This window comes from Paroedura picta, chromosome 11 (assembly GCF_049243985.1).
Source record: "Paroedura picta isolate Pp20150507F chromosome 11, Ppicta_v3.0, whole genome shotgun sequence".
Lineage (NCBI taxonomy): Eukaryota > Metazoa > Chordata > Lepidosauria > Squamata > Gekkonidae > Paroedura > Paroedura picta.
Window position 1 is genome coordinate 64,406,884 of NC_135379.1, and position 24,091 is coordinate 64,430,974.

General features: G+C 49.5%; 1 protein-coding gene across 3 annotated transcripts in view; it reads right to left on the reverse strand.

The window, feature by feature from the left end:
- Positions 1–9,258: 9,258 nt before the first annotated feature.
- Positions 9,259–24,091, reverse strand: part of SLC9A3 (solute carrier family 9 member A3) — a 133,917-nt gene continuing 119,084 nt past the window's right edge. For 2 of the 3 annotated variants that reach the window (XM_077302709.1, XM_077302710.1), the window contains exons 12-17: positions 22,165–22,294; positions 19,780–19,953; positions 18,350–18,407; positions 17,604–17,708; positions 16,390–16,633; positions 9,259–14,551 (exon numbers count right to left, since the gene is read on the reverse strand). In XM_077302709.1, the coding sequence (XP_077158824.1) occupies positions 14,548–14,551; positions 16,390–16,633; positions 17,604–17,708; positions 18,350–18,407; positions 19,780–19,953; positions 22,165–22,294 (715 nt within the window). In that variant the 3' untranslated portion in view covers positions 9,259–14,547. Of the gene's footprint in view, positions 14,552–16,385; positions 16,634–17,603; positions 17,709–18,349; positions 18,408–19,779; positions 19,954–22,164; positions 22,295–24,091 lie in introns of those variants that run through there. The other variant, XM_077302711.1, reaches the window with a different exon arrangement.

Below are 24,091 nucleotides of genomic sequence, written 5' to 3' on the forward strand. Positions count from 1 at the left end.
TTGGGATTTCCCTGAAAGCGCTACAACGAAGCGCTTTTTGCGCATCGGTTTCAGGAGTGTTGCAGATTGTCAACGACGTTGTGCATAATGGCAAAACTGTAGCGATTTCAATTTGTAACCATTGTGCTATGGTACCGTTCTCCAGACCGGGGGTTGGGGACCACTGATATAGAGGATGAAGCAGAGTTGTTCTCTCTTGCCCCAGAGGGATGGACCAGAAACAACAGGATGAAATTAATTCCAAAGACATTCCATCTAAACATCTGGAAGAAGTTCCTGACAGAGCGGTTTCTCAGTGGAACAGGCTTCCTCGGGAGGTGGTGCGTTCTCTTTCTTTGGAGATTTTTAAACAGAGGCTGGACAGAGGCTGATTCTGTGAAGGCTTAAGGGGGTGGCAGGTTACAGTGGATGAGCGATAGGGATATGAATGTCCTGCATAGTGTGGGTGGTTGGACTAGATGAACCATGAGGTCCCTTCCAACTCTATGATTCTATGAGGAGGGGCACAGATCTTCCTAGCCTAGTTTCAACCAAATGCCTGGTGGAAGAGCTCCATCTTGCAAACTTTTTGCACACAAGGTCATACGTATCAAATCAGCACCACACAGGTTGTTTCTGCTTCCAAGCAACAACTCTCAGAATACCTGACACTTTTGACTTTTTTAAGGACTAAAAGCAGGGGATCATGGGACCAGCCATGTCAAGAGGTGTGTGGAAAAGGGGCTGTGAAATTGGCCAGGCGAACTCAGCTGGCTGGTTCTTACCCCATAGTTCTGTACTTGTCTTTTTGCTTTTTTAAAGAAACACACCTGTGGAGCAGGTAGAAAAGTTGTTAGAAAAATAAACAATGGGGAATTGCTCACAATGAAAGGAGTGGTTAAACAAGCTCTACACTGTGCATTCATGTGATGCAAGCTCTGTAGGGTACATGATTCAAAAGGATCTGAAGAATATTCTTCAGGGAGCATCAGAGATGTGCATTTAGCACTGTTAGATGATGAACTTCCTGGTTTCTCAAATAATCCCTTCCTCTCTGCCAGTTTGGTGTAATGATTAGGAGTGCGGACTTCTAATCTGGCATGCCAGGTTCGATTCTGCGCTCCCCCACATGCAACCAGCCAGGTGACCTTGGGCTCGCCACGGCACTGATAAAACTGTTCTGACCGAGCAGGAATATCAGTGCTCTCTCAGCCTCACCCACCCCACAGGGTGTCTGTTGTGGGGAGAGGAAAGGGAAGGTGATTGGAAGCCCCTTTCAGACTCCTTCAGGTAGAGAAAAGCGGCATATAAGAACCAACTCTTCTTCTTCAGTAATCTCCGGGCTCTCTCAGCCTCACCCACCCCACAGGGTGTCTGTTGTGGGGGGAGGAATGGGAAGGCGACTGTAAGCCGCTTTGAGCCTCCTTCGGGTAGGGAAAAGCGGCATATAAGAACCAACTCTTCTTCTTCTTCTTTTCCGCCAAAACAGATTGAATGAAGACAATAGAACAGTTAGACAGTTAGGTCTCTCTCTCTCTCCTCTTTCCATATCTACGTTATGTTTGTTTCTGTTATGAATAAAGCTATTTTATTCTTTTAAGCAGTTTGGTGCTGAGCCCCTTTTTCCTTATTTAAACTGCCAACATTATGGATGATCTTTAGATCAGGGGTAGTCAAACTGTGGCCCTCCAGATGTCCATGGACTACAATTCCCAGGAGCCCCTGCCAGCATTCGCTGGCAGGGGCTCCTGGGAATTGTAGTCCATGGACATCTGGAGGGCCGCAGTTTGACTACCCCTGCTTTAGATGGTATTATGGCTGGACCCCATGTGGTCAAGCTTCTTCAAGTGTATGCCCTCTTTTCTCTTCTGACAACCTGCTAAATTTTCAGGATTGAAAGCTGTTCATGGCCAGTGAAAGAGAAAAGTGCTCCAGTATCTGGCAACAAGGGAGTCCAATAAAGAGAAGGGAGATTCCCCCTCCCTCGTGGCTCAAACCTCTCACTCTCTGCTGCTTTTGTTTAGTTTTAGAATTTACATCCAGCCAGATAAAAGCTGTAGAGGCGGAACTGCTATAGGGGGAGAGAGACGCCCACTGAGATGCTACAAGCTGATTAGTGGCCCTCACCCATCTGCTTAGAGCAGGAGACATGGAGACTACCAGACTGGGGGGGGGGGCGGTGTTCCTGGCAAAGGAAGGGGCTTTGCAAACACTGGCTCATGGGGAGGCAAAACTTTTCTGAGCTATGAGGTTGGGGATTTGTCAGAAAACGACTTCTGAAAACTTTCGTTCAGCAGATGAAGAGGATTATAAAGTGCAGGTAACAGGACAGCTTTCGAAAGCTCCTCCCCTGACACAAATCTGGTTAGTCTTTAAGTTGCTGCTGGACGCCTGCTCTTGTGTATAGCTATTTTAAAGTTATGACTCCTTTTTAATTTTTCTCTTCTAAGGACTGCACTAGACATAATGTTCCCTGGGTATTTCTTCTCCACACATCAGGAAATACTCCGAAGGCTCTGGAAAATGTTTGCTAAAGCCTCTCTCTCTCTCTCTCTCTCTCTCTCTCTCGGGCAGAAATGAGAGATCCCCAGAAAGATGCTATGAAACACAACTTCCCATTTCCTGATGTATTAATAACATGGGAAGTAAGGGAGGAAACCAACTTGGCTGCGCTCCATCTAAAAGGACGTGTGCCCACGAGCATGCACGAGATACATGGCTGCAAGACTCCCCCTCTCCCTCTCCCTCTCTCTCTCTCTCCCTCCCTCTCTCTCTCTCTCCCTCCCTCCCTCCCTCTCCCTCTCTCTCTTTCTATCTCTCTCCCTCCCTCTCTCCCTCTTTCTCTCTATATGCCGTCAGCAGCCTGGATGGGAATCTGCCTTTTGCTTGCATCGGCGCAAGCATGTTGGGGAAACGCAGCAGCTTCTGTGGGTCCAAAGGGCAGTCATGTCGCAGCCACCTCACCGCAAGCCCAAGAGGCTTCCCAAGCAAGAGCCGACCACCGCCTGCCTCTGCCTGGCAGCCCTGGGCTTCCTTGGTGCCCCCCCCCAAAGCAACGCAAGGCCGACCCTGCTTCGCTCCCAGGACCTGATGAGATCGGAGCAGCCGGCCAGGCCCAGCGACTCCTGCAGCCAAAGGTAGCCAACGAATGATCAACACATTAGGGACGTTGTCGGTGTGGCCAACCTCCAGGTGGGGCCAGGAGATCTCCCAGGCCCATTCCGCACAAGGATCAATGTGGCAAATCGCTTGCAGAAAGAAATAACGGAATTAAAATAGTGGAATTCGGCATAACACATACCTGCCTTTGTAATGAAATTCAGTAGCATTTCATTCGTTTCCCACAGGTTTCCGGTCTTGCGAAAATCGCCACACAGGAAGCGATTTTTTTCCGTGCTTTGTCCCGCCCCTGGCCGTCAATCAAACGAACAGCCAATGGGCGGTTGTTATCATGCTCCGGAAAAGCCCCTTTCCCTTTAAGAATAGGTTTTTTTTAAAAAAAGAAAAAAAAAGAAAAACACACGTTGCAACCAATATGCATTAATTCGTTGCAACAAGAGACCCATCTAGCTGGCAGCTGGCGTGTGAACTGGTGATTCATCGTTGCCATGCTCCCCCGATTGAAAAGAACCCCCCCTGCACGGGCGCGATTTTCGGCCGAAAATAAAGGGAACTTGCAAACGGGGCTGTGTTGTGCTTGGTGACTTAGAGGAGCTTTAAAACAGCTCTGTGGAGGGACTGCAGCCAGAGAAGCCTCGCTGGGTAAATGAAGGCTCGCCGGCTCATTGCTCTCTGCTTGCTCCAAGAAAAAAAAATGGCGATCGCTTCGCCGGAAGTTCAGAGGAGAGAGCCAGGGGGAGGGACTTTGCTGAAACCGCAACAATGGGAATTCACAGAACTTTTTCGATACTGTTGCAGATTGTTTGCAAGAGTGTAGCACTTTCCAGAGGGTGAATCCATTTTTGGCGATTTCCCTGGAAGCGCTACAACGAAGCGCTTTTCGCGGATCTGTTTCAGGAGTGTGGCAGATTGTGTGTGACATCTTGCGGAACTGCAAATTAGTAGCATTTACAATTTGCCACACTCCTGCTACATTTAACTTGTGCAGAATGGGCCCCAGAGTTACAACTGAACAGACTACAGAGAATAGTTCCCCTGGAGAAAATGGCTGCTTTGGAGGGGGGACTCTCTGGCCTTGTACCCCCACCAAGGTCCCTGTCCTCCCCAGCTGCATCCCCAAGTCTCCAGAAGTTTCCCAACACGGAGTTGGCAACCCTGAATGGTGTTCTGCTCACCATAGGGTTACCAGGCCTTCCTCACCCCGGCAGGGACTGAGAGAGGGAAGGGCTGCCAGAGACCCCTGGAGAGTTGGGGCATGGGTTAGGGGAGGGGAAGGACCTCGCCCTAGAGTCACCCTCCACAGCTTCCATTGTCTCCATGGGAACTGGTCTCTAAATAAATAAATACCAATATATATTTTATTTTATTTTTATACTCCTTTGGGTATACTCCTTTGGGGTATAAAAACCTTGTTCTTTTTATCTTCTGTAAATTTGGAGAACTTTAGTACAAACGGGGGAACACCTGCTATGGGCACTGGCTGGCTGGCTCCTGTAGTGTCCCCAAACCTCCCCCCCCCCACAATCCTAGAAGCAGGAAGGGCTGTCTAGAAATCAAAAGTTGGAAAAGGATCTGGGAAACCCAGGTTCTGATGCTGGCAGGGGCTCATGGGTATTGTAGTACATGAACATCTGGAAAGACACAGTCTGGCCACCCCTAAGTGAAAATCTGCATATCTCCAGGAATTCCCCAAGCCAGAGTTGGCATCCCTACAAGGCGGAATGTTCTCTCTTGGAAGCTCTGGGACTGATTAACATTTCTCTATACGTTCTCATGGCTCAGAAGCAACTGGAGGAAATTGGGAGTTACAGTGCTGACCTGACCTGTTTTTTCTAGATGGGATTTTGGCACCAAAGAGAGAGAAAACACTTGAATGTGGAGATCACTGTTAATTTAGAAGACCCCGGTCAAGTGATCAGCATCTGTTTCCCGATGACTTATGGCAGCTAAAAATAGCAGGTCCCTTTCTCCATGAGAAACCAAATCCCATAAGAACAGTTTCCTGCCGGGGCTGCAGAGATGGGCACAAACAGAAGGATTCTATACGGGCCTGGGGAGAGGCCAAACGCCCAGCTTCCTGCCCATCGGTCCCACTGAAACCAGCAGCATCGGCTGTGGACTGAAATACTTCCGTGTTGCACCATGGTCATTTCATCTCTGGGGTGGATTTTATTTATTTATTTATTCTCAAACTCATAGCCTGCCACTCATGGCGGCTAACAACCTAAAATCCAGTAAGAGCCCATTAAGCCCCCCATTAAAATCCTCCTGTACAACAATCACAAATTCTGGCTGTCGTAAAAACTCCTCTGCCCCCCCACCCCAGTCCAGAGCTGCCCCTGTCTCGGGGGTATGAGGGTTAGCCAGATGTTCAGGCTCAACCTCAGGGGAAGCCCGTGATCCTTCTTGCCCTGGTCTCAACTAAAGACCTGGCAGAAGAATTCCGTCTGGTAGGCCCTGTGGAACTGCAGGAACTCCATCAGGGCCCTTCGCTTTCCTGGGAGCTCATTCCACTAGGTTGGGGCCAGAACTGAAAAGGCCCTGGCCCTGGTTGAGGCCAAGTAAACCTCCCTCGGGCCAGGAATCTCCAGTAGATTAGCACCTGCAAAGGAAAGTGGTCCCTCAGGTATGCAGGGCCCAAGCCACGTCTAGCCTTGAAGGTTCACACCAATACCTTGAAGCTGATCCGGCCCACAACCGGCAACCAATGCAGCACTGGCTGGATATGGCCCTCCAAGGTGTGCAGCTGCATTCTGCACCAGCTGCAATTTCTGGGTCCGGTAGAAAAGGGTAGGCCCGTGCAGAGCAAGTTACAGAAGTCCAGTTACAGAAGGTGATGGTTGCATGGATCAGCATGGCCAAGCAGTCCGGCAACAGGCTAGTAGCCAAACCTGCCGTAGATGGACGAACACTGCGGGCTACTCCTGTGACCTGGGCCTCCGTTGATAAAGAGGCATCCAAGATCCCCCCAGACTCCTTGCTGAGGGTTAAGCTGCACCCTGGCCAAGGTTTGGCCACCCCTGCCCTGTAACCTGCTGAGGCCGCCCCGCCCCAAACCCCACCCTCCCCAGAGTCCACCCTCAAACTCTCCAGAAATTTCCCAGGCCAGAGTGGGCAGCTCCATGGATTCTGAGGCTGCCTGTGGCTCTTCCGTACCACAGAAAGATTTGCCGTTTTAAATTGGCCTTTCTGAGGTGAGAGGCAGGCTACCTCTTCCCCGGCTGCAGCCGTTTCAAGGGCTGAGTCATGAGCCAGGCCTGCGCAAACCCTCCCTCTGTGCCTCTCTTTGCAAGTCGGGCATTTGCTGTTGGGACACCACCAAGTGTTCCTGCCCTCCTTCCACTCTCTCTTCCGGGGCTGTTCCATGTTTCCCCTGTGGGCACCCCCCTCTTTTCACCGTATTGTGTGTCCCGGTGGGTCATTGTGCCAGGTTGCCTGGGCTGCAGTAGGCCCCACGACGGAATGCACGCGCCAAAGCCAGAGCGCTCTGGGTCCCGGGCCCACACGATCACCCCACCCCCTTGCGGTAAAAAAGGATGCACGCCCAAGACTGCCCCCCCACACACACACACTTGCATTGGGACAGGCTCTGGATCACAAGGTCCCTGGGCCCTACAGCTCCTCTCATTGCAGGGAATGAAGCGATCCCCCTTCTCTTGGGAATGACCTCGTGAACAAGCAATGTCAGAAGGAGAAAAACAACAACCGCGGAAGCAGAAAGCCAGACTGGGGAAATGGAAAAAGCAGCAAGCATTTGGTGGCTTGCTCCGAGTAGGCTGCGGTGTCATTCTGTGCATGTTTTGGGGGGTGGACAGTGCCAACTTATGCCAACCTAGGTTGGGAAATACCTGGAGACTTTGGTGGGGGGGGGAGTGCTGGAAATGAGCAAGATTTGGGGTGGGGAGTGGCGTATCATGCTCTGGCGTCCGCCCTCCCAAGCAGCCATTTTCTCCAGGGGAATGAATCTCTTCAGTCAGGAGATGAGCTGTAATTCCAGGGGTTGCCCTCACCCCACCTGGGACGACCCCATCAGGCTTTCATGGCAAGGTGGCTGTTACCTGAAATGGATCCCTCAAAGGGAACTATGAGGAATTATGAATATTACAGGAAGCTGGGTAGTGCAAGATCTTTCTACCAATTTTTATGGAGACCTTTTCCTGAGAAAAACCCTTCTTAAATAATGACAGAGAATGAGGGGGCTGGATGGAGTCTCTGAAGCAGTCGGTGCAAACTTAAATGGACTCCAGGGAATGGTAGAGGACAGGAAGGCCTGGAGGATCATTGTCCAGGGGGCCGCGATGGGTCGGACATGACTTCGCAACTATCAACAACAATATTCAAAACTCACACAAAAGCAAAGACAGGCTCCTAAGAAATAAAAGGAAAGATGGAAGAATACGGGGTGATATTAATCTTTACCTGATCCAGAAGAGCAGCTGGCTGGGTTTCGCTGAACATGAGAACAAGGATAGAACAAGGGCCCCTGTCCTATTTTTATAGTACATCTGTCCCTTGGGGCTAGGGGCAGGGAGCCCCAAAACAAAGCCTTGATGTCTCAGATGTAGGCTTTGTTTCAGAGGGGAACCGTGTTGGTCTGAAGTAAAATAGTTAGATTTTAGTTCAGTAGGACCTTAGAGACCCGAAGACTACAGAGCCACAGTTTGGCCTCCCCTGATCTAGCAGCCCGATTCACGGAGGCAGCGTATTACTTGGAAGCCACAGAACACGGCAGGAGTCCAGAGGCACCTTCAGGACCAACTGATCTTATTCCCAGGAGAAAGCTGGTTTTGTCTTAGTGCCGCTGGACTCGGCATCTAGAACAGAAGTCCTGCGATGTAGTAGCAACCCTAAAATACAGGAAACGGAGCCAAAGTGTCCAAAGGAAAAGATGTCACGGAAAAAGCCCTGCCCCAAACAAAGTGTTCACACCAAGTTAGGAAAATTTTACATATGCTTTGCTTCATTCCCAAAGAAACGTGCCCCGACTTCCCTCTCCCTGCAGAGACAGCTCCATGCACTCACGGAGTCGCTCGCCTGGAGTGAATGCTCTGGACGGGAGGAGTCCCAAATCCACCTCTGCCCTTCTCTTGACCTTTTTCTGCTCCTCCCCAGCTGGGCAGGCCCAGGTGCGGCAGGAGTGTCCGAAGGCAGGCTGGCCACAAAAGGCTCACTAGCTAAAAAGCTCCAAAGTGGGCCCCATGGAACCCTTTCCCTCCAGCAAGCTCTCTGAACACGCTGGGCCAGGGGTAGTCAAACTGCGGCCCTCCAGATGTCCATGGACTACAATTCCCAGGAGCCCCCTGCCAGCGAATGTTGGCAGGGGGCTCCTGGGAATTGTAGTCCATGGACATCTGGAGGGCCACAGTTTGACTACCCCTGCGCTGGGCCGTTCATAATTCACAGCTCTCCTGTCTGCTGTTTCTGCCTCTCTTCTTTTGAGAGCTCTCCGCCCTGTGGCAGGATCCGAGAAGGGCGTTGGTGCCGAACAGACAGTTCTGGTGGGAAATGCTCTCAAATCACAGCAGACTTGGGGCAACCCCTTGTGGGGTTTCAAGGCAAGAGAGGAGCAGCGCGTGCAGTAGCCCTTCACTAGCAAGTTTGCTTATTTATTGAATCTCAGAGTTGGAAGGGATCATCATCACCAACAGTATTATTATGTGATTTATTCCCCACCAGTCCTGAAGCCAGCTCATGGCGGGTGACAGCAGTCCATCGTAAAACCCAGATCAAACCCCATTGAAAACAGGACATCCATCAATAAACAAGAAAGCCGCAGATGGCGAAACCTGACCCGGCCCTCCTACCAATATCTAGTCACGTGGGCTAGGAGGGGGGCATCGATGTTCCATGACCCAGTGCTAGGACCAGTAGGCACACCCAACGGGGGGGGGGGGGGCTGGGGGAGGGCTTCCCCACTGCCCTGGCCTCTACCACAGACCCAGCAGAAGAGCTCCATCTTGCAGGCCCTGCAGAACGCAGAAAGCTCCCAAAGGGCCCCGCAGTGTTTGGGTTTTTAAAAAAAGTTTTAGTTATACTGGAAGCTGCCTTGAGACCTGCCAAGAAGAAAAGGCAGCTAATAAATGTTTAAAATCAGTTAATAAATAAGTATATTCCAAGGAACCAAAAAAACATTTAAAAAGAACCCAAGCTAGGAAACAATTCCAATAAATTACTTTTAATGCTGCGCCTTTTGTAATACGCAACCTTTCTCAATATACAATTCTTGATATTTTACATCAAGGTCATACAATGGCTTTTTACAATCCAGCGTGAGCATTATTATATCAATATACTTCCTCATCAAAATAACCATTAAATTATCACATAAAAGCAAAAAAAAAATATTGCAAATCACCCATACATTCATTTAAAAGCTCTGGCTCTTTATGGAATCAGATTTTTAAGGCACTTAATTATAAATATTTACAACTTGTCTTGCGTCAAAGTTCTGACACTTTTCATGCACGGAATACAGTGTATCCATCTCATTACAACACATGCAGTTCCTTTCAACAAACTGCATACTTCTGATAGACATACACACACACATTCAACAGCAGGTTAATAGTGCAATGTAATACATCCCATAGAAAATATTTCTTTTGCACAATAAAGACATTCATCGTTCCATTCTAGACAAAAAGCAAAATGCCCCACCAAGACCAAAGTCAGAACGTATTTCCCTTCCCTCTCCATAAGAATTTGTTTGTTATCAGCAGCTTATAGACTTCCACCACTGGTCCCCTCCAGGAAAAATCCCCCCCCCGGCCTTCCAAAAAACTGAAGCGTAATCCCTCCACAATTAAGCACCCACCAAGGCTGCAACATGCCTTCCCTGCAGCTGAGGGGTCCTGCGGGGGTCCCGGCCGCAGCCCCAGGGCAGTCGGAGTCTCAGCCTTCCCCCAGCGTCCTTCCCCCACCTCGCAGTGGGCTGCCTATCCAAAACGTAGAGCAGGTGAAGCCCTCCAAATAACACTCCCCTCCCCCTGGAGCCATTTCAGCCAGGCCAAGGGCATGAAGGGTTAGCGCTCATCCTCTTGTGTGGGCCAGAGACGAAGACCTGGGTTTTTATACCCCCCCCTTTTCACTACCCAAAGGAGCCTCAAAGAGGCATAAAAACACCATTTCCTTCCTCTCTCCAAAACAGACACCTGTGAGGTAGATGGGGCTGAAAGAGCTCTGAGAGAACTGCTCCACTAGAACAGCCGTAAGAGACCTGTGACTGACACCCAGCTGGTAGAGCCTGCTGCTCTTAAGCACAATGCCCCACTGGTCAGGGTGGGTGCAGAGACAGTAGGCCAGGCCAGTCCTACCGTGGCCTAGCGTGCTGTGTCGCTTGGGGCCTCTGTGGGGGAGTTGGGTGCCCAATGGACAGAAGCAACGGTCCTTTGGAGGTGCTTGACTTGGGCAGGCAGGCCTTCTGGCCTTCTGTTCTCCACAGGTCTCAGACTCAGAGGCACAGGTGCCCTTCAGTCATGTCTCTGGGATTTGACAGCAGTTTGCAATGAATTGTTACAGGTAGAAAGAAAGAATAAAAGTTGCATGGTGGTAATCCCTTAAAACACACACACACACCACCACCAAACAATATTGCACAAGAAAAGCAACATGTTATAGGTAACGTAGAAGACTTTTTTTTTCTTTTTAGTACCTACAACTTAGTTTTGTGCCGCTTCATCGGAGAGGGAAGTGGTTCAGTTCTCCCAACAAGACTAAAGCCACGTCCTCCACGACTGATGCTGGACCTACAGAACAGCTCCACGGTCCTCTTGTCCTAGGAAGTCCACACATACCTTTGCACACACACACACACACTGTGGTTCCCCACTTCATCAGTGGGCACAATATGAGGACAATGCTTTTAAAAATGTTCCTGTGCTCTCATTCAGTTGCAAATAGTCAAGTAATAATGCATGTGCATGCATGAATCGGCTACGCGTGATCTTAAGGATGAGGTTTTCGGGGAGTGGTTAGCCACGGGCCACAGAGCAAGAGAGGAGAAAGAGGTCTTTTCCTGATTTCAAGGGCAACATGAGACAGGAGATGTTCAGCTCATTCCTCCTCGTATACTACACGTTACTGGCCTTCATTAAAAAATGTACAGGAAAGGAAGGAGAATTTCATTGCTGGAATAAATTGCTTGGGAGCTGGAGGACCAGGATATGTTGCAGCCAAAAAGCTAAACTCTCTTTATGGGAGTTCAAAGGTGCCAATCCAAAGAAGGCTCTCCTGTCTCTGGACCGCCTACCAAAACCTCTCCTTGACCTGGCGCCTCAGAATGCCGACTTGTCCTCTGCACATAACTCTGGGCTGTAAAGAGAGAGACGACTATTCAGCTAGGACTAGATTAAGCAGGAGGCAGAAACAGGCCACAAGGGAAGCGAGGCCAATTCAAGAAAGGACCCTCTACAGGACCCCGAGGGCCTCAGAGAACCATTCCTAGCAACTCAAGGGGAGTCCAGAGCAGACTCCGCCCCCTCCAAGCAAGGTTCTTCCACTCTTTACACTGGAGGAAGCGAGCCCTGTCTATGGGCAGTGCCATCCTCAGCAGAGCTTGGCTTATGCCCCTCCGTTCTCCCCCAAGGGGAGTGTCTCCTCCATTTTATCCTCACAACAACCCCGTGAGGTACGCTGAGGCAGGGAGAGCATGACTGGCCAGAGGTCACCCAGTGAACTCCCACAGAAGAGTGGGGATCTGAATCTTGGGCCTCCCAGATGCTTAAACCCTCTGCCACACTGGATCTCAGGTTACAGCCTGAAGGCCATAGAAAAGGCCAGGTGAGCCACAGCAGACGACATCTCCTGTTTCAGAACAGCTCTGAAATCTGAAACCTCCCTGCACTGCAGTCAGCAACAACATTCACTTGGAAAACGAGAGCAGTTTTGAAATCCGGGCTGGTGGGCACCGTTTGCCAGGCAAACCTCTGACAGACCCATCTCCCCCCTTCAGTCACAAAGCAAGGTGGACAGCCAAAACGCCACCCAGAGACACACAGATATCCGAGCAGTCGGTTTACAGTACGGTGGAGTGACCGGAGTCCCCATGGCACTTAAATGAGTTGTCAAATACAGAGAAGCAAGCAGCTCTGAGGAAACCGCGGATAAGCAGTCTCCAAGAATGGCATCCCGCACAGAGTTACTCCTGCCGAGCCCCACTGATTCAGCATGGCTTAGACAGGAGTAATTTCCCACAGGATGGCACTGCGAGACACCCAACAGCACAACAGCTGGGTAGGGTGAGATGAAACAGGTTCTTTAAGGAAATAAAGTGTTTGGGACTCTCTGCACTAAAGATCTGCATAATTTTTAAAAACAAACAAACAAACAAACATTCTTTAATACCCTGCAATATTGATTGTAGAAAACAAACAAGAGAATCAAACTGCCCAAAGATAAATCAGTTGGTCACACATGATAATATTTTACAGTAGGAAAATAGAACTTCACAGTTGATACAAAAAGGCACTAATCCACTTCAATCCGAGCAGGTTCCCCTCTGCCTCCCTTCGGGTTTGCAATGGAAATATGGCAGAGGGAAATGCATAAAGTGGTCAGGGGCACCAGAGTTCAAGCCTGGGACCCAGCAGAGGGTGCCTATGTGGATGGATGAGGTATGCGCTGCCTTGCAAATGCGCTTCTGGGCCTGAAAGGAGCAAACGTGTGCAACATCAGCCCCTGCAGTTGGCCAGCAATAAGCAGCCTTCCGATAGGCTGGGCTCAAATACCAGGAGCCTGGCCTTCTACCTGGGCCTCTCCAGCAGAGCAGGCCTGTCTGCTCTTTAGGTCAGCCCACTGGTCACAGAAGGACCAGGAGCCCCACACCCCTTTCAGGCCCAGATGTGAGTGCAGCTGTCTCCAACGACGGGATCAAAGCCTGGCCCCAACAACGGGATCAAACGTCAGCTTCACTCTGGAAGTGGCATGTCTTCCTTTCACCTGCTGTGGTGGATCCATGATAGAGGGCCCGGCTGACGGAGGGTGACACGACAAGCAGTGGCCCCAGAGATGCTGGTTCAGCAGGTGGTAAAGGCATGGCATCAAAGCAGTGGCTCCCACCAGGTTCCAGTGGGCTAGTCAGGGGGCCGGTGGGGGCAGGAGCATGCCTTCTGGCCCCCGTAGCAGCAACAGACCAGCAAGCATCACCCAAGGGTGGGCAGCATGAGAAAAGGTGTGGGAGCGCGGGACACTTCCGGGGGCTGAGAGGGTGCTGGAGGCCATGCGGAGGTTTCAACAGAGGAGCAGGGTGGGATCCTGAGAAGGGGGGAGAGGTGTGGATAAAAGCTGGGGTCAAGACATCCAAGGCAGGAGTGGGGAGAAAGAGGCCAACCCCCCAGTCTTTCCTCAATGCTCCCACTTAGATTCCTTAAGCCTGAACTGGCAGAGGAAGGGATGGGAGGAAGGCAAAGAAGAACAGAGAAAGGAAATCTGAAGGTGAAAAGGAAGAAGACAGTGCTGCCAAGGACGGGGTGAGGGGAAAAGCGGGACTGTGCCGGCCAGAGAAAGCTCTCCGAACAGGAGCAGAAGTGTCCCAGGGCATGCCAGTGTGCTGAAGATGCTGTCAGCAAAGATGTGCAATTCCTGGCTGGTGATTATTGTGCAGAACCCTGGAGGTCTCTTGTGCTTCCTGGAATGGACGTCTCACTGGATAGGGCCATTCGCATGCCTGGCTTTGTTTTATTTCTGCCCCCCAGTCTTTCCTCGATGGTCCCTCTTAGATTCCTTCATTATGAGCTGAGGATGGCTGTTCCATATTCAGCCGAATGCATAATACAGACTTCTGAAGAAAATGTTTCACAAAACGTTGCAGTGGAAAACGAAGTTCATCTCTCTCTCTCTCTCTCTGTCTCTCTCGTTCACTCGTTTGTTCATCTGATTCAAGTCAAGAATTACAGCTGCGTCTCTTCCTGTTCCCAGGGATAGGGAGGGAAGTGGAAGGAGGCCGGAAGAGAGGCCAGCTTCTGAAGCTTGGGACGGGACACCGGCTTCGGCCTGTGGAAAGAGCGCCGGGTCTGCACTCGCCTGGCGGCCGCAGACCTCTGATGCGGCTGTGGGTGCAGCATCCAGTTCTTCTTGGAGGGGTCCCAAAAGATGGCCTCCTCTCGCCCTCCGGCCTCAGGAAAGGAATGTCCCAGCTGTGAATGCCCTGGTCCGTAACTGGTCTCAGTACAGTAACGTGTATTGAAGGGTGCTTGGTCCCTTGCTCTTGCGATGGCTTGCCAGTGGAAGTCAGGGGGCTCCTGTGGGGCAGGAGCCAAATACTCCGAGAATGGCGAACTCTCCTCCTCTTCCAAAGGGGCATAGTCATTTCGCCAAGGGCCTGGCAGTCCCACTGGAGGGAAGCGAAGGTGCTCCTCTGGCAAACGGACATCTGGTTTGGTTGGTTCGTATTCAGGAGGGGGCAGCATTTCCTCAGAAGGATATCCTGACATTGTAGCACCAAACGTTGAGTCACCTGTTGTGGCAGAAATTGGAAAATCAGAATGGAGTTGTGTCAAAATGCACACCCAAATGCAGCAAGGAAGGGTCAGTTGTAATTGTGATTTCTCCTCCCCTCCTGCAGTGGGCCCTTTGCTGACTGCTCTGTGCCAGAAAGGGGAGGGGGGGGGTTCAGCGGCAATCCAGTGAAGAACTCAGAGTTTTGCAGATAACCAATGTGCTTCCCGCCAACAGGGCTAGGCCCCTGAATCAACCCCCAAGCTGAACTTTGCTTGGCATTCCTTACTTTGGAGCGCCACCCAGTGGCCACTCAGCCCAACTTTCTCCAGGTGCTCACAGACCTAGCCGGATCTCATCAGATTTCGGAAGCTAAATGAGTACTTAGTTATACTAACGAACAGGATGGCACTCTTTGCTCTGGCTACTAGGAAGCTCCAAGCCAGGCTAGCAAAAGTTTTGGAAACAAATACTTGGCAGGAATCTCAGCTTCTTGCTGGTCTCCTGCTATTTTATTGCAAGAGTTTATATTTCTCTGGCATCTTTGTTTTAATCTGTTTTAATCTGAACCTTGCATTTTAGACTGAATATTTTTATTTTATCCTGTTGATGTTTTCTATTGTTGCAGCCTATGGCCATACACAATAACATCAACTCGCTGGTACTCGGGTGGGAGACCTCCAGGCCAGGGCAAACCACCCCTGAACATCTCTTGCCTCGAGAAGCCCCTGGAGTCTACGTAAGTCAGCTGTGACTTTTTGGCACTTCCCGCTGCCACCATGCACAGCGCCATGTTTCAGGCAGGATGCCACGGTGTCTCCCGCCTGCACCCACCCCCCTCGCTCACTTCCCATTGGCCCTAAGGGCCCTTTCCACATGGCAGGAGGAGAGGGAGGGAAGCAGGCTCTATTAAGCCTTCCGAAATGCAGCATGTTCAGGCGCTATCCTCACAATGAACTCTGCCATGGCTTTATTTTGTTAAATTTTAAAAGAAATAACATAAATGTTTTTTTAAAAGCAGTCAAATTTTCATCGTAAATTAGTCGTTCTTGACTGGGGCCAACCAGCTGGCAGGCTTCTGGGAGGAATCACCACTTTGGAAATCTATTCTGACTTCACTGAGCCAGGCTGACATTTCTACAAGTCTCCTAAGTCTTCCCAACCAACCACCATGCTGCACAAACATTCACCGGCTTTGTCATATATCAGTGCCAGGAAATAGTAACGGAAACAAAAGGAAAGGTTGCTTTGGAGGGAGGAAGAGAGCAGAAGCCAGAAAGCGACCCAAGAAAAGCGAAGAGGCAGAAGAAGCAGAAAGAAGCTCAGCGGTCTTCTGCAGAAGCTTCCCTGGAGGAAGGTGTCAGTCAGCACGGGGGCTGAGAACCAACCGCACCCCACAGGCCTGCTCTCTTGCTGCACGGGGGGGGGGATCCATTTATCCAACGTCTCTATAGCAAAAGGCCTCTTGAGTAAGAAACACTGACAGGCCAACAAAATGCAGTTCTCATCTGCTCTGAGATGGGCACAGATCGAAAGATCGACATTTCTCTGGGCTTGGGAATAAAAAGGATGAAGTTAGTGCTGGAAACAACTGAAGGAAGTAAAAGAGGGACAAGAGATACGAAGAGTCCAGGCGTCAGGTTTCCAGGAGATTCGTGAACTCAAAGGGGGTTGGCAAAACTTGAGAAGACCTGGCCTCCTAAGGCTACCTGGAGCTTGTGCCGCGGGCATCAAATGCAAATTTGGCTTTCAGGCGCAGAAGCCAAAGAGGGAAAAGTAAGAAGAGCCGTTTGCAGATTGGCTAGAGACTGAGGAAAGTTGGAGAAGAGGAGGCAACCAGCATGCCGAAAGGATTACATGTGTGTGGAATCCGGGAGGAAGGAGCGGGGCTGTTCTTCTGGCATGTCCATCTGCAAAAAGGAGTCAACGGATCTGTTGCTCAGCCGGATGGGGGCCAGCCGCTGGAAGTTGCTGGGAGAATAAGGGATCTGCTCCTGGGCCCGCGGGGACGGCACCACCATCCCTTCGGAGAACAGCCATGGCTGGAACCTCATGATGGCCGTTTGTTCGATGTCGGCTGAAAATACTGGGTTATCAATTCCTACAAAAAGTCCACGAGCAACAGGTTCAGTGCTTAAGAAAACACAAGCATCTCTGGGCAGTCAGCAGTGATGTTGGGGCGTGGCAGAAATAAACCAGGTAGAGCAGGCCAGGCCAGGCCAGGCCAGGCTGCTGACACACCTGGAGCATCATGTGGCTACAGAGAAGGCTCAGGGGACAGAATCACAACTGTAATGTGAAGCCATTTTACAGCAGGTCGGGTGACTTTTCCATCGAGTCCAGTTCAGCCCCAAGCCCTTTTTAAACAGGAGATGCCACAAATGGACGCTGGACGGTCTGCATGAGATCTTGGCCCTCCCATAAGGGTATCTTCAGGCTACAAATATAGACAGTCTGTAGCTTCACTAACTGCAGGTTATCTCATCAAAAATGAGAGTTCCCTTCAGACACTGCAGACTGAAAAGTACACCTTCTGTATGGGTAAGAATTCTTCTCATGCTGAATTCTGGTTGAAGGATAAAGAACATATTTTGACAAAGCAAATGCCCATACTTTTTATTGGCATCTTCTTATGGCATTGTCTATTGAAAGTCAGGCCATTTCTGATTTTTTTTTCTTGTAGCATAAAGCACTTTATCCCTTCTAGTGACAGAGCCCAAAATGAATGCAGAGAAACAACATTTTCCTTGAGACTGCATGAGGCAATGCTACAACCTCTCCATTTCATCATGGAATCTACATCTCGGCACTGGGAGAACTAGAAAATTGAATTTTCTTCAGCCTGGGAAACTACTAAGGTCAATGCCCGTCATTCTGTTTCATGGGTTTTTAGTCAAGTCTGAAAATGCATTTGATTTCAAATATGGAAAATGCATAAGATTTGAATCCGTGTCTTTTGTTTGTTTGTCTCAGTGGCCATTATTAAATTTTAACCTGTCCCCCTATAATCATCAAAACAGGAATTGACACAGTAATGCCCAAGCACTAAACTCATGCTTTCCTTTCCTTACCACTTGTATCCGTGAAATTCGGCCTGGTGACATTAGCAAGGAAATCTGTTGCCCGCCCTGGGTGGAGATGATCATAGGCATTCTCTGCTTCAGAAGCTTCTGTGTCTGAAAGAAAAAAAGTTCAGATTCAACACCAAATGGTGTGATTCTAGCAACGCACCTTTGACAGGTGATCCAAATCAACTTTAAAATAATGTGACCAGATTTTAACATTGGTAAAGCGGGACACCATTGACCGGGGGGGAGGGCGGGTTGATTAAAAATTTGGTCTATATGGAGCAACAAAAATTTTCATAGAACACATAGAACGCAAAAATAGTATTGCAATATATTTTTTTACATTTCAACATAAATACAATTTGCCAGGTGCCCCCAGATGTCCCTCCAAAAGTGGGACAATGTAGTCACTTTACTTTAAAATCACAAGCCGGGTTACTACCCTGAAGTATCAGACAGACAAAGAGATGGTGAAATCAGAGAATGATTTGCATTCTGCCCTCCAGGGAAAATGGGCAGCTTGGTTTCTCCAAGCAAATGCACTGAATGCCACTTCTTGCTGTATTGTTTGTGTTTTCTGCCTATCATGTGTGGGTATAAGATTGTTCTCCTGGTATTTAGATGAGAAATTAATCTCCTTAGTAATAGAGCAATGATCACACCCTAATTATGGGCAGGAGAACCATTAGCTGTTGTTGTTCCCTTCAAAAAGTGCAGTCAGCTCCTACTACTTGCACGAGGCACTCTACCTTTTTCCTTTTGGGCTTCTGTGTACAGATTTCCATTTGGGATGGCGTTACTGATTTTCTGAAAGAAATAAAAGAACGCGTTTTGGTGCGCAGAATACAAAAGCAGAGGCCCGCATATTCCGGAATGAAACAGAATGAAGCTTCCACACACAGCACCACGCACTGTGAGACTTGCATTACATTTCTTGCTAAAATATGTCTTATATAAAAGATCCACGGGATGAACAAAGCTACTCTCTCCTGCTTTGGCAACATGAACTGACTTACGTTGCCTTGTTCAGTGCTGTGCAGACCACCAGAGGTGGCCCCCCCCTCTCCTGTCACTGCTCAGGAACAAGGACAGGATGTGGAGGAGGACATCGCACAGCAGAGACACTCAGCCCAGTCAGAAGGTAGCCAGCCCTCCAACAAATGATCCTTGGCCTGTTTTCTCAGCAAGTCCCACAGAGTTGAGTGGGGCTTATTCCCAGATAAGGGAGTGCAGATGGCACAATATCTATCTAGAGCTGGCGTGGGACAGTGTATAGCGGAGGATCTCCGGAGATCTGAGTTTGAATCTTCATTTGTACCATGGAAGCCCATCAGGAGACCTTGGACCTATAACAAACTCTCAGCCTGGCCCACCTCACAGGGTCATTGTAAGAAAACAGAGGAGCTCTGAATCCCAACTGTGGGGGGGGGGAAGCAAAATATATATTTTTTAATCCTGCCCTTCTCTCCAAGGACTCCAGACATCCCACAATTCTCCTTCCCCCACTTTCCCCCCACAATGGCCCTATGAAATGCATGTGAAAGGTGGTCTGGTGCCCCATTGTGATGACCGCAGGCCTCTGGTCTCAGGGTTAGATCAGCAATTCATGGCCTTGCCTCCTTTTCAGGGGAGGCAGGGAAAAGAACCAGAAGGCGGGGGAAGGAGTCCCAGCCCGCCCTTCCCCAGGACATGTCTTTGGCCTCAGTAACCTTTGCTCTTCCTCTGGGGAAAAAAGAGTCACCGTTTATTCATTTCTAAAATAAACGGGAAGGGAGGCAACAATACTACACCAGGGAAGGGGAGGGGGGGGCACCCAGCACTTTCCTCCGTGCTATGGTTGCCAACCTCCAGGTGGAGGCCTGGTGCGCTCCCAGAATTACAACTGATCTCCGGATGACAGAGATTGGTTCCCCTGGAGAAAATGGCCATTTGGGGGGATAGACTTTATAGCATCATAGCCTGCTAAGGTTCCGCCCTCTCTAAGCTCCACTCTCCCAAGGGTCTAGCCCCCCCAGAGTTTGCCACTCTGGTCTCAAGGACCTTGCTTGAGCTTCTAAAGCCCACTCCCACCAAATATTGCCCAGAGCCACAGAAATCCTGGGGACCGTCCTATAGGCAGAGACCCTCTTGATGTGTGCACGCAGAGTTAGCGAAGCAATTGTGAAAGCTTGGCTCTTACTCTTTTCTGGCCTCGGTCTCGCTTATGAATTTTGTTCATCTTCTTGGTGTTGAGGCCTAGTTTGGTGCTCTTGAAGGACTCCAGGCGTTTCCTCATGGTCCGCTGGAAAATCTCCTTGGTCTGCTTATCGTCTTCACTGGGAGTTAATTCATGGCGACTGTACAGATGTTTGTGCTGCAAGTGAGAAGAAAGGTGTGGGGGAGAGATCCCTGATAAAGACACCTGGATTCTTACAGCCTCAATTTTAGTTGCACCTGGCTTCTTACAGCCTCAATTTAGTTGCAGGTGAATCTCTACCACTTGGGGCTCCAAACAATAGTGAGGATTTTAAAACCTGAATGTTCATGACATTGCCTGGAACACCTGGGATAGTTTGGAAGCCGAGACATAGAATCATAGAGTTGGAAGGGGCCGTACAGGCCATCTAGTCCAACCCCCTGCTCAACGCAGGATCAGCCCTAAGCATCCTAAAGCATCCAAGAAAAGTGTGTATCCAGCCTTTGCTTGAAGACTGCCAGTGAGGGGGAGCTCACCACCTCCTTAGGCAGCCTATTCCACTGCTGAACTACTCTGACTGTGAAATTTTTCCCCCCTGATATCTAGCCTATATCATTGTACTTGTAGTTTAAACCCATAACATGTCCATAGTTGATTTCATCTCACAAAATAAGAAGCAGCACCCCACTATGGTGGTCTCCAGGAAGAGGATGCAGGTTCAAACCCAGCACTGGAGACAGACTCACAACTTCTCATGCTAGAAATGTATGCTAAATGATCCACGGTTGGTCAAACTGCAGCCAACTTTTGGTGACCTTCTGCAGTTTCCAAGGCAACAGGGTCTCAGAGGTGGTCTGGTCTCTCATCCAAGTTCTGACTCTGCTGATCTTGTGGTGGGGTTGGGCTAGCCTGGACCATCCGGGTCAGGGTGGATCATCCATAGTGGCTTTCAAAACTAAGGGCCAGACTCAGATGGGAGTGTGAGGAAAATACCATTCCGAAAATATAGTCATAGGTACATGCCCTGACCTAGAAGGCTCAGGTGAACCCAATCCTGTCGAATCTGGGAAGCTAAACAGGGTCGGCCCCTGTTAGTACTTGGATGGGAGACAACCGAGGAAACTGAAGGTTCTTAGATGCCGCTTTTCTCTACCCGAAGGAGTCTCAAAGTGGTTTACAGTCGCCTTCCCTTTCCTCTCCCCACAACAGACACCCTGTGAGGGAGGGGAGGCTGAGAGAGCCCTGATATTTCTTCTTGGTCAAAACAAAAGAAGTCTGGTTCTTATATGCTGCTTTTCTCTACCCGAAGGAGTAGAGAAGGCTTCCAGTCACGTTTATTATTATCATTATTATTATCATTATTATTATTATTATTATTATTATTATTATTATTATTATTATTATTATTAAATTTATATCCCGCCTCCCCCTGGAGGACCTTCCCTTTCCTCTCCCCACACCCTGTGAGGTGGGTGAGGCTGAGAGAGCCCTGAGATTACTGAAGAAGAAGAGTTGGTCCTTATATGCCACTTTTCTCTACCCGAAGGGTCTCAAAGTGGCTTACAGGCGCCTTCCCTCTGCTCTCCACACAACAGACACCCTGTGAGGGAGGTAAGGCTGAGAGAGCCCTGATATTCCTGCTTGGTCAGAACAGTTTTATCAGTGCTGTGGCGAGCCCAAGGTCACCCAGCTGGCTGCATGTGGAGGAGCGCAGAATCGAACCCGGCATGCCAGATTAGAAGTCTGCACTCCTAGCCACGACACGAACAGTTTCCAAGAGTGGCTTTCTGCAGACAGTGATGCCCCCATAGAATTCAATGGTGTAGGGAGTGCTGGAGGCTTCAAGCATAGACGACTTCAAGAGGGGTTTGGACAAACATACGGAGCAGAGGTCCATCCGTGCCTCTCAGCCACGAGGTCTTGATGGAACACTCTGTCTGGGGCAGGGATGCCCTATCATTTTGGTGCTTGGGGGGCCACAGTGGGAGGGCTTTTGGAGCTCTGGCCTCCCTGGTGGATCTTCTGATGGCCCCTGGGTTTTGGCCACAGAGTGGCACACAGCGTTGGACTGGATGGGCCATTGGTCTGATCCCACATGGCTTTTTTTTACATTCTTAAGGTCACTTTTGGATCCAAGCCCATGTAAACAGTGTCAGTTACTAGGGGGAACAGTGATACTCATGTGAGAGGAGACTCCATTTCTGAATCCTGACCAGTTTGAATGGTTTCCCTCTGAAGATCTCAAAACATTAATGTTGGGCTCCTTCAGGGTCAGGTGTAGAAGCGTCTGAAGGAGTGTGCATGCACACGGAAGGTAAAACTGGTTGGTCTTAAAGGTGCCTGACTGGACTCAAAGGCCGTTTTGCATCTGATGGGATTTGCTCTTACCTCTTGCCGGGGCTTGTACAGATACTGCTGGAGCGTGTGGTGAGAGTCGACATCCTCTGTGTCTCGGAGGCTTTTTCGTCTCTGATCTAGCGCCTGCATGTCAAGGCAGACGGAATTGGAGCTGTCTCTCCTAAGGCAAAAAACCCCACAAAGATATGAAACTTTTGTGTGTGGGGGGGGGGGGGGTGGATGATGTTTCTGCTCTGCTCGTCCAACAGTACCAGCCATCTTGAGAACATCAAAACTGAGAGGGCAGGATCCAGACACCCTTGAGTGAAAGGCACACTGCCTTCCCTCAGTGAAGCCCCTATGATCACTGAAAAGACACTCTCAGAGGCACAGGATCTGCACAGAGGAACAGCCCTAAGGCTGTTAAGTATGTTAGCAGAATGAAACCCGGAAGGACAAGGGGATGAAAGCGTCCCCTCATCTCCGTGAAGCTGCCTGTACGGAAGAGGAAGAAGGGGCCCTTTTGGCTGCCTGTCTTTCCTCACTTGTCCTCAGCCTCTGTGACTGTTTCTCCATGCAGAACTATACCTTGTGCCTATGGCCGGATCCTGCCATGAAATAGCTGAGGTTATGCTCACAAAACTCCTTTCTCAAACTCAGAACGGGATTTAGCTGGCAATAAACAAGAGAGAAAACTAACAAGTGACATGCTGGGAGCTGCTAACAGGATTAAAATCATAGAATAATAGAGTTGGAAGGGACCTCATGGGTCATCTAGTCCAACCCCCGGCACTATGCAGGACACTCACATCCCTCTCGCTCATCCACTGTCACCTGCCACCCCCTTGAACCTTCACAGAATCAACCTCTCCATCAGATGGCTATCCAGCCTCTGTTTAAAAATTTCCAAAGATGGAGAACCCACCACCTCCCGAGGAAGCCTGTTCCACTGAGAAACCACTCTGTCAGGAACTTCTTCCGGATGTTTAGATGGAATTTCTTTTGAATTAGTTTCATCCCATTTGTTTTGGTCTGTCCCTTTGGGGCAAGAGAGAACAATTCTGTTCCGTCCTCCATATGGCACCCTTTTAAATACTTGAAGGTGGTTATCAGATCCTCTCTCAGTCATCTCTTCTCTAGGCTAAACAGACCAAGCTCCCCCACCCAACCTTTCTTCATATGTCTTGGTCTCCCAACCCCTCACCATCTTTGTTGCCCTCCTCTGGACACGTTCCAGTTTGTCAACATCCGTCTTCAACTTGGGTGCCCAAAACTGAACACAGGACTCCAAGTGAGGCCAAACCAGAGCAGAGTACAGCAGTACCATCACCTCCCGTGATCTGGACACGATACTCCATTTGATACAGCCCCAAATCCCATTTGCCTTTTTAGCCACTGAGTCACACTGCTGTCTCATGTTCAATGTATGGTCTACTAAGACTCCTAGATCCTTTTCGCACATGCTACTGCCAAGACAAGTCTCCCCCATCCTATATTGGTGTATTTGGTTTTTTCTACCAAAATGCAGAACTTTACATTTGTCCCTATTGAACTTCATTTTATTCAGTTTAGCCCACTTCTCGAGCCTATCAAGATCATCCTGTATTCTGTTGCTGTCTTCAGTTATGTTTGCTACCCCTCCCAGTTTAGTATGATCTGTAGATTTAATAAGTATCCCCTCTAATCCCTCATCCAAATAATTTATAAATATGTTGAACAACACAGGCCCCAGGACAGATCCTTGGGGTCCTCCACTTGTCACTCTTTTCCAAGGAGATGCTGAACCACTAACAAGTACCCCCTGGGTACAATCTGTCAACCAGTTCTTGATCCACCTGACAGAATTAGGATCCATACCGCATTTTACCAACTTGTGAACAAGAATATCATGTGGAACCTTATCAAAAGCTTTACTGAAATCCAGTTAAACTATGTCCATGGCACCAAAGGCACTTGGGACTGATTTATTTACTTAGGC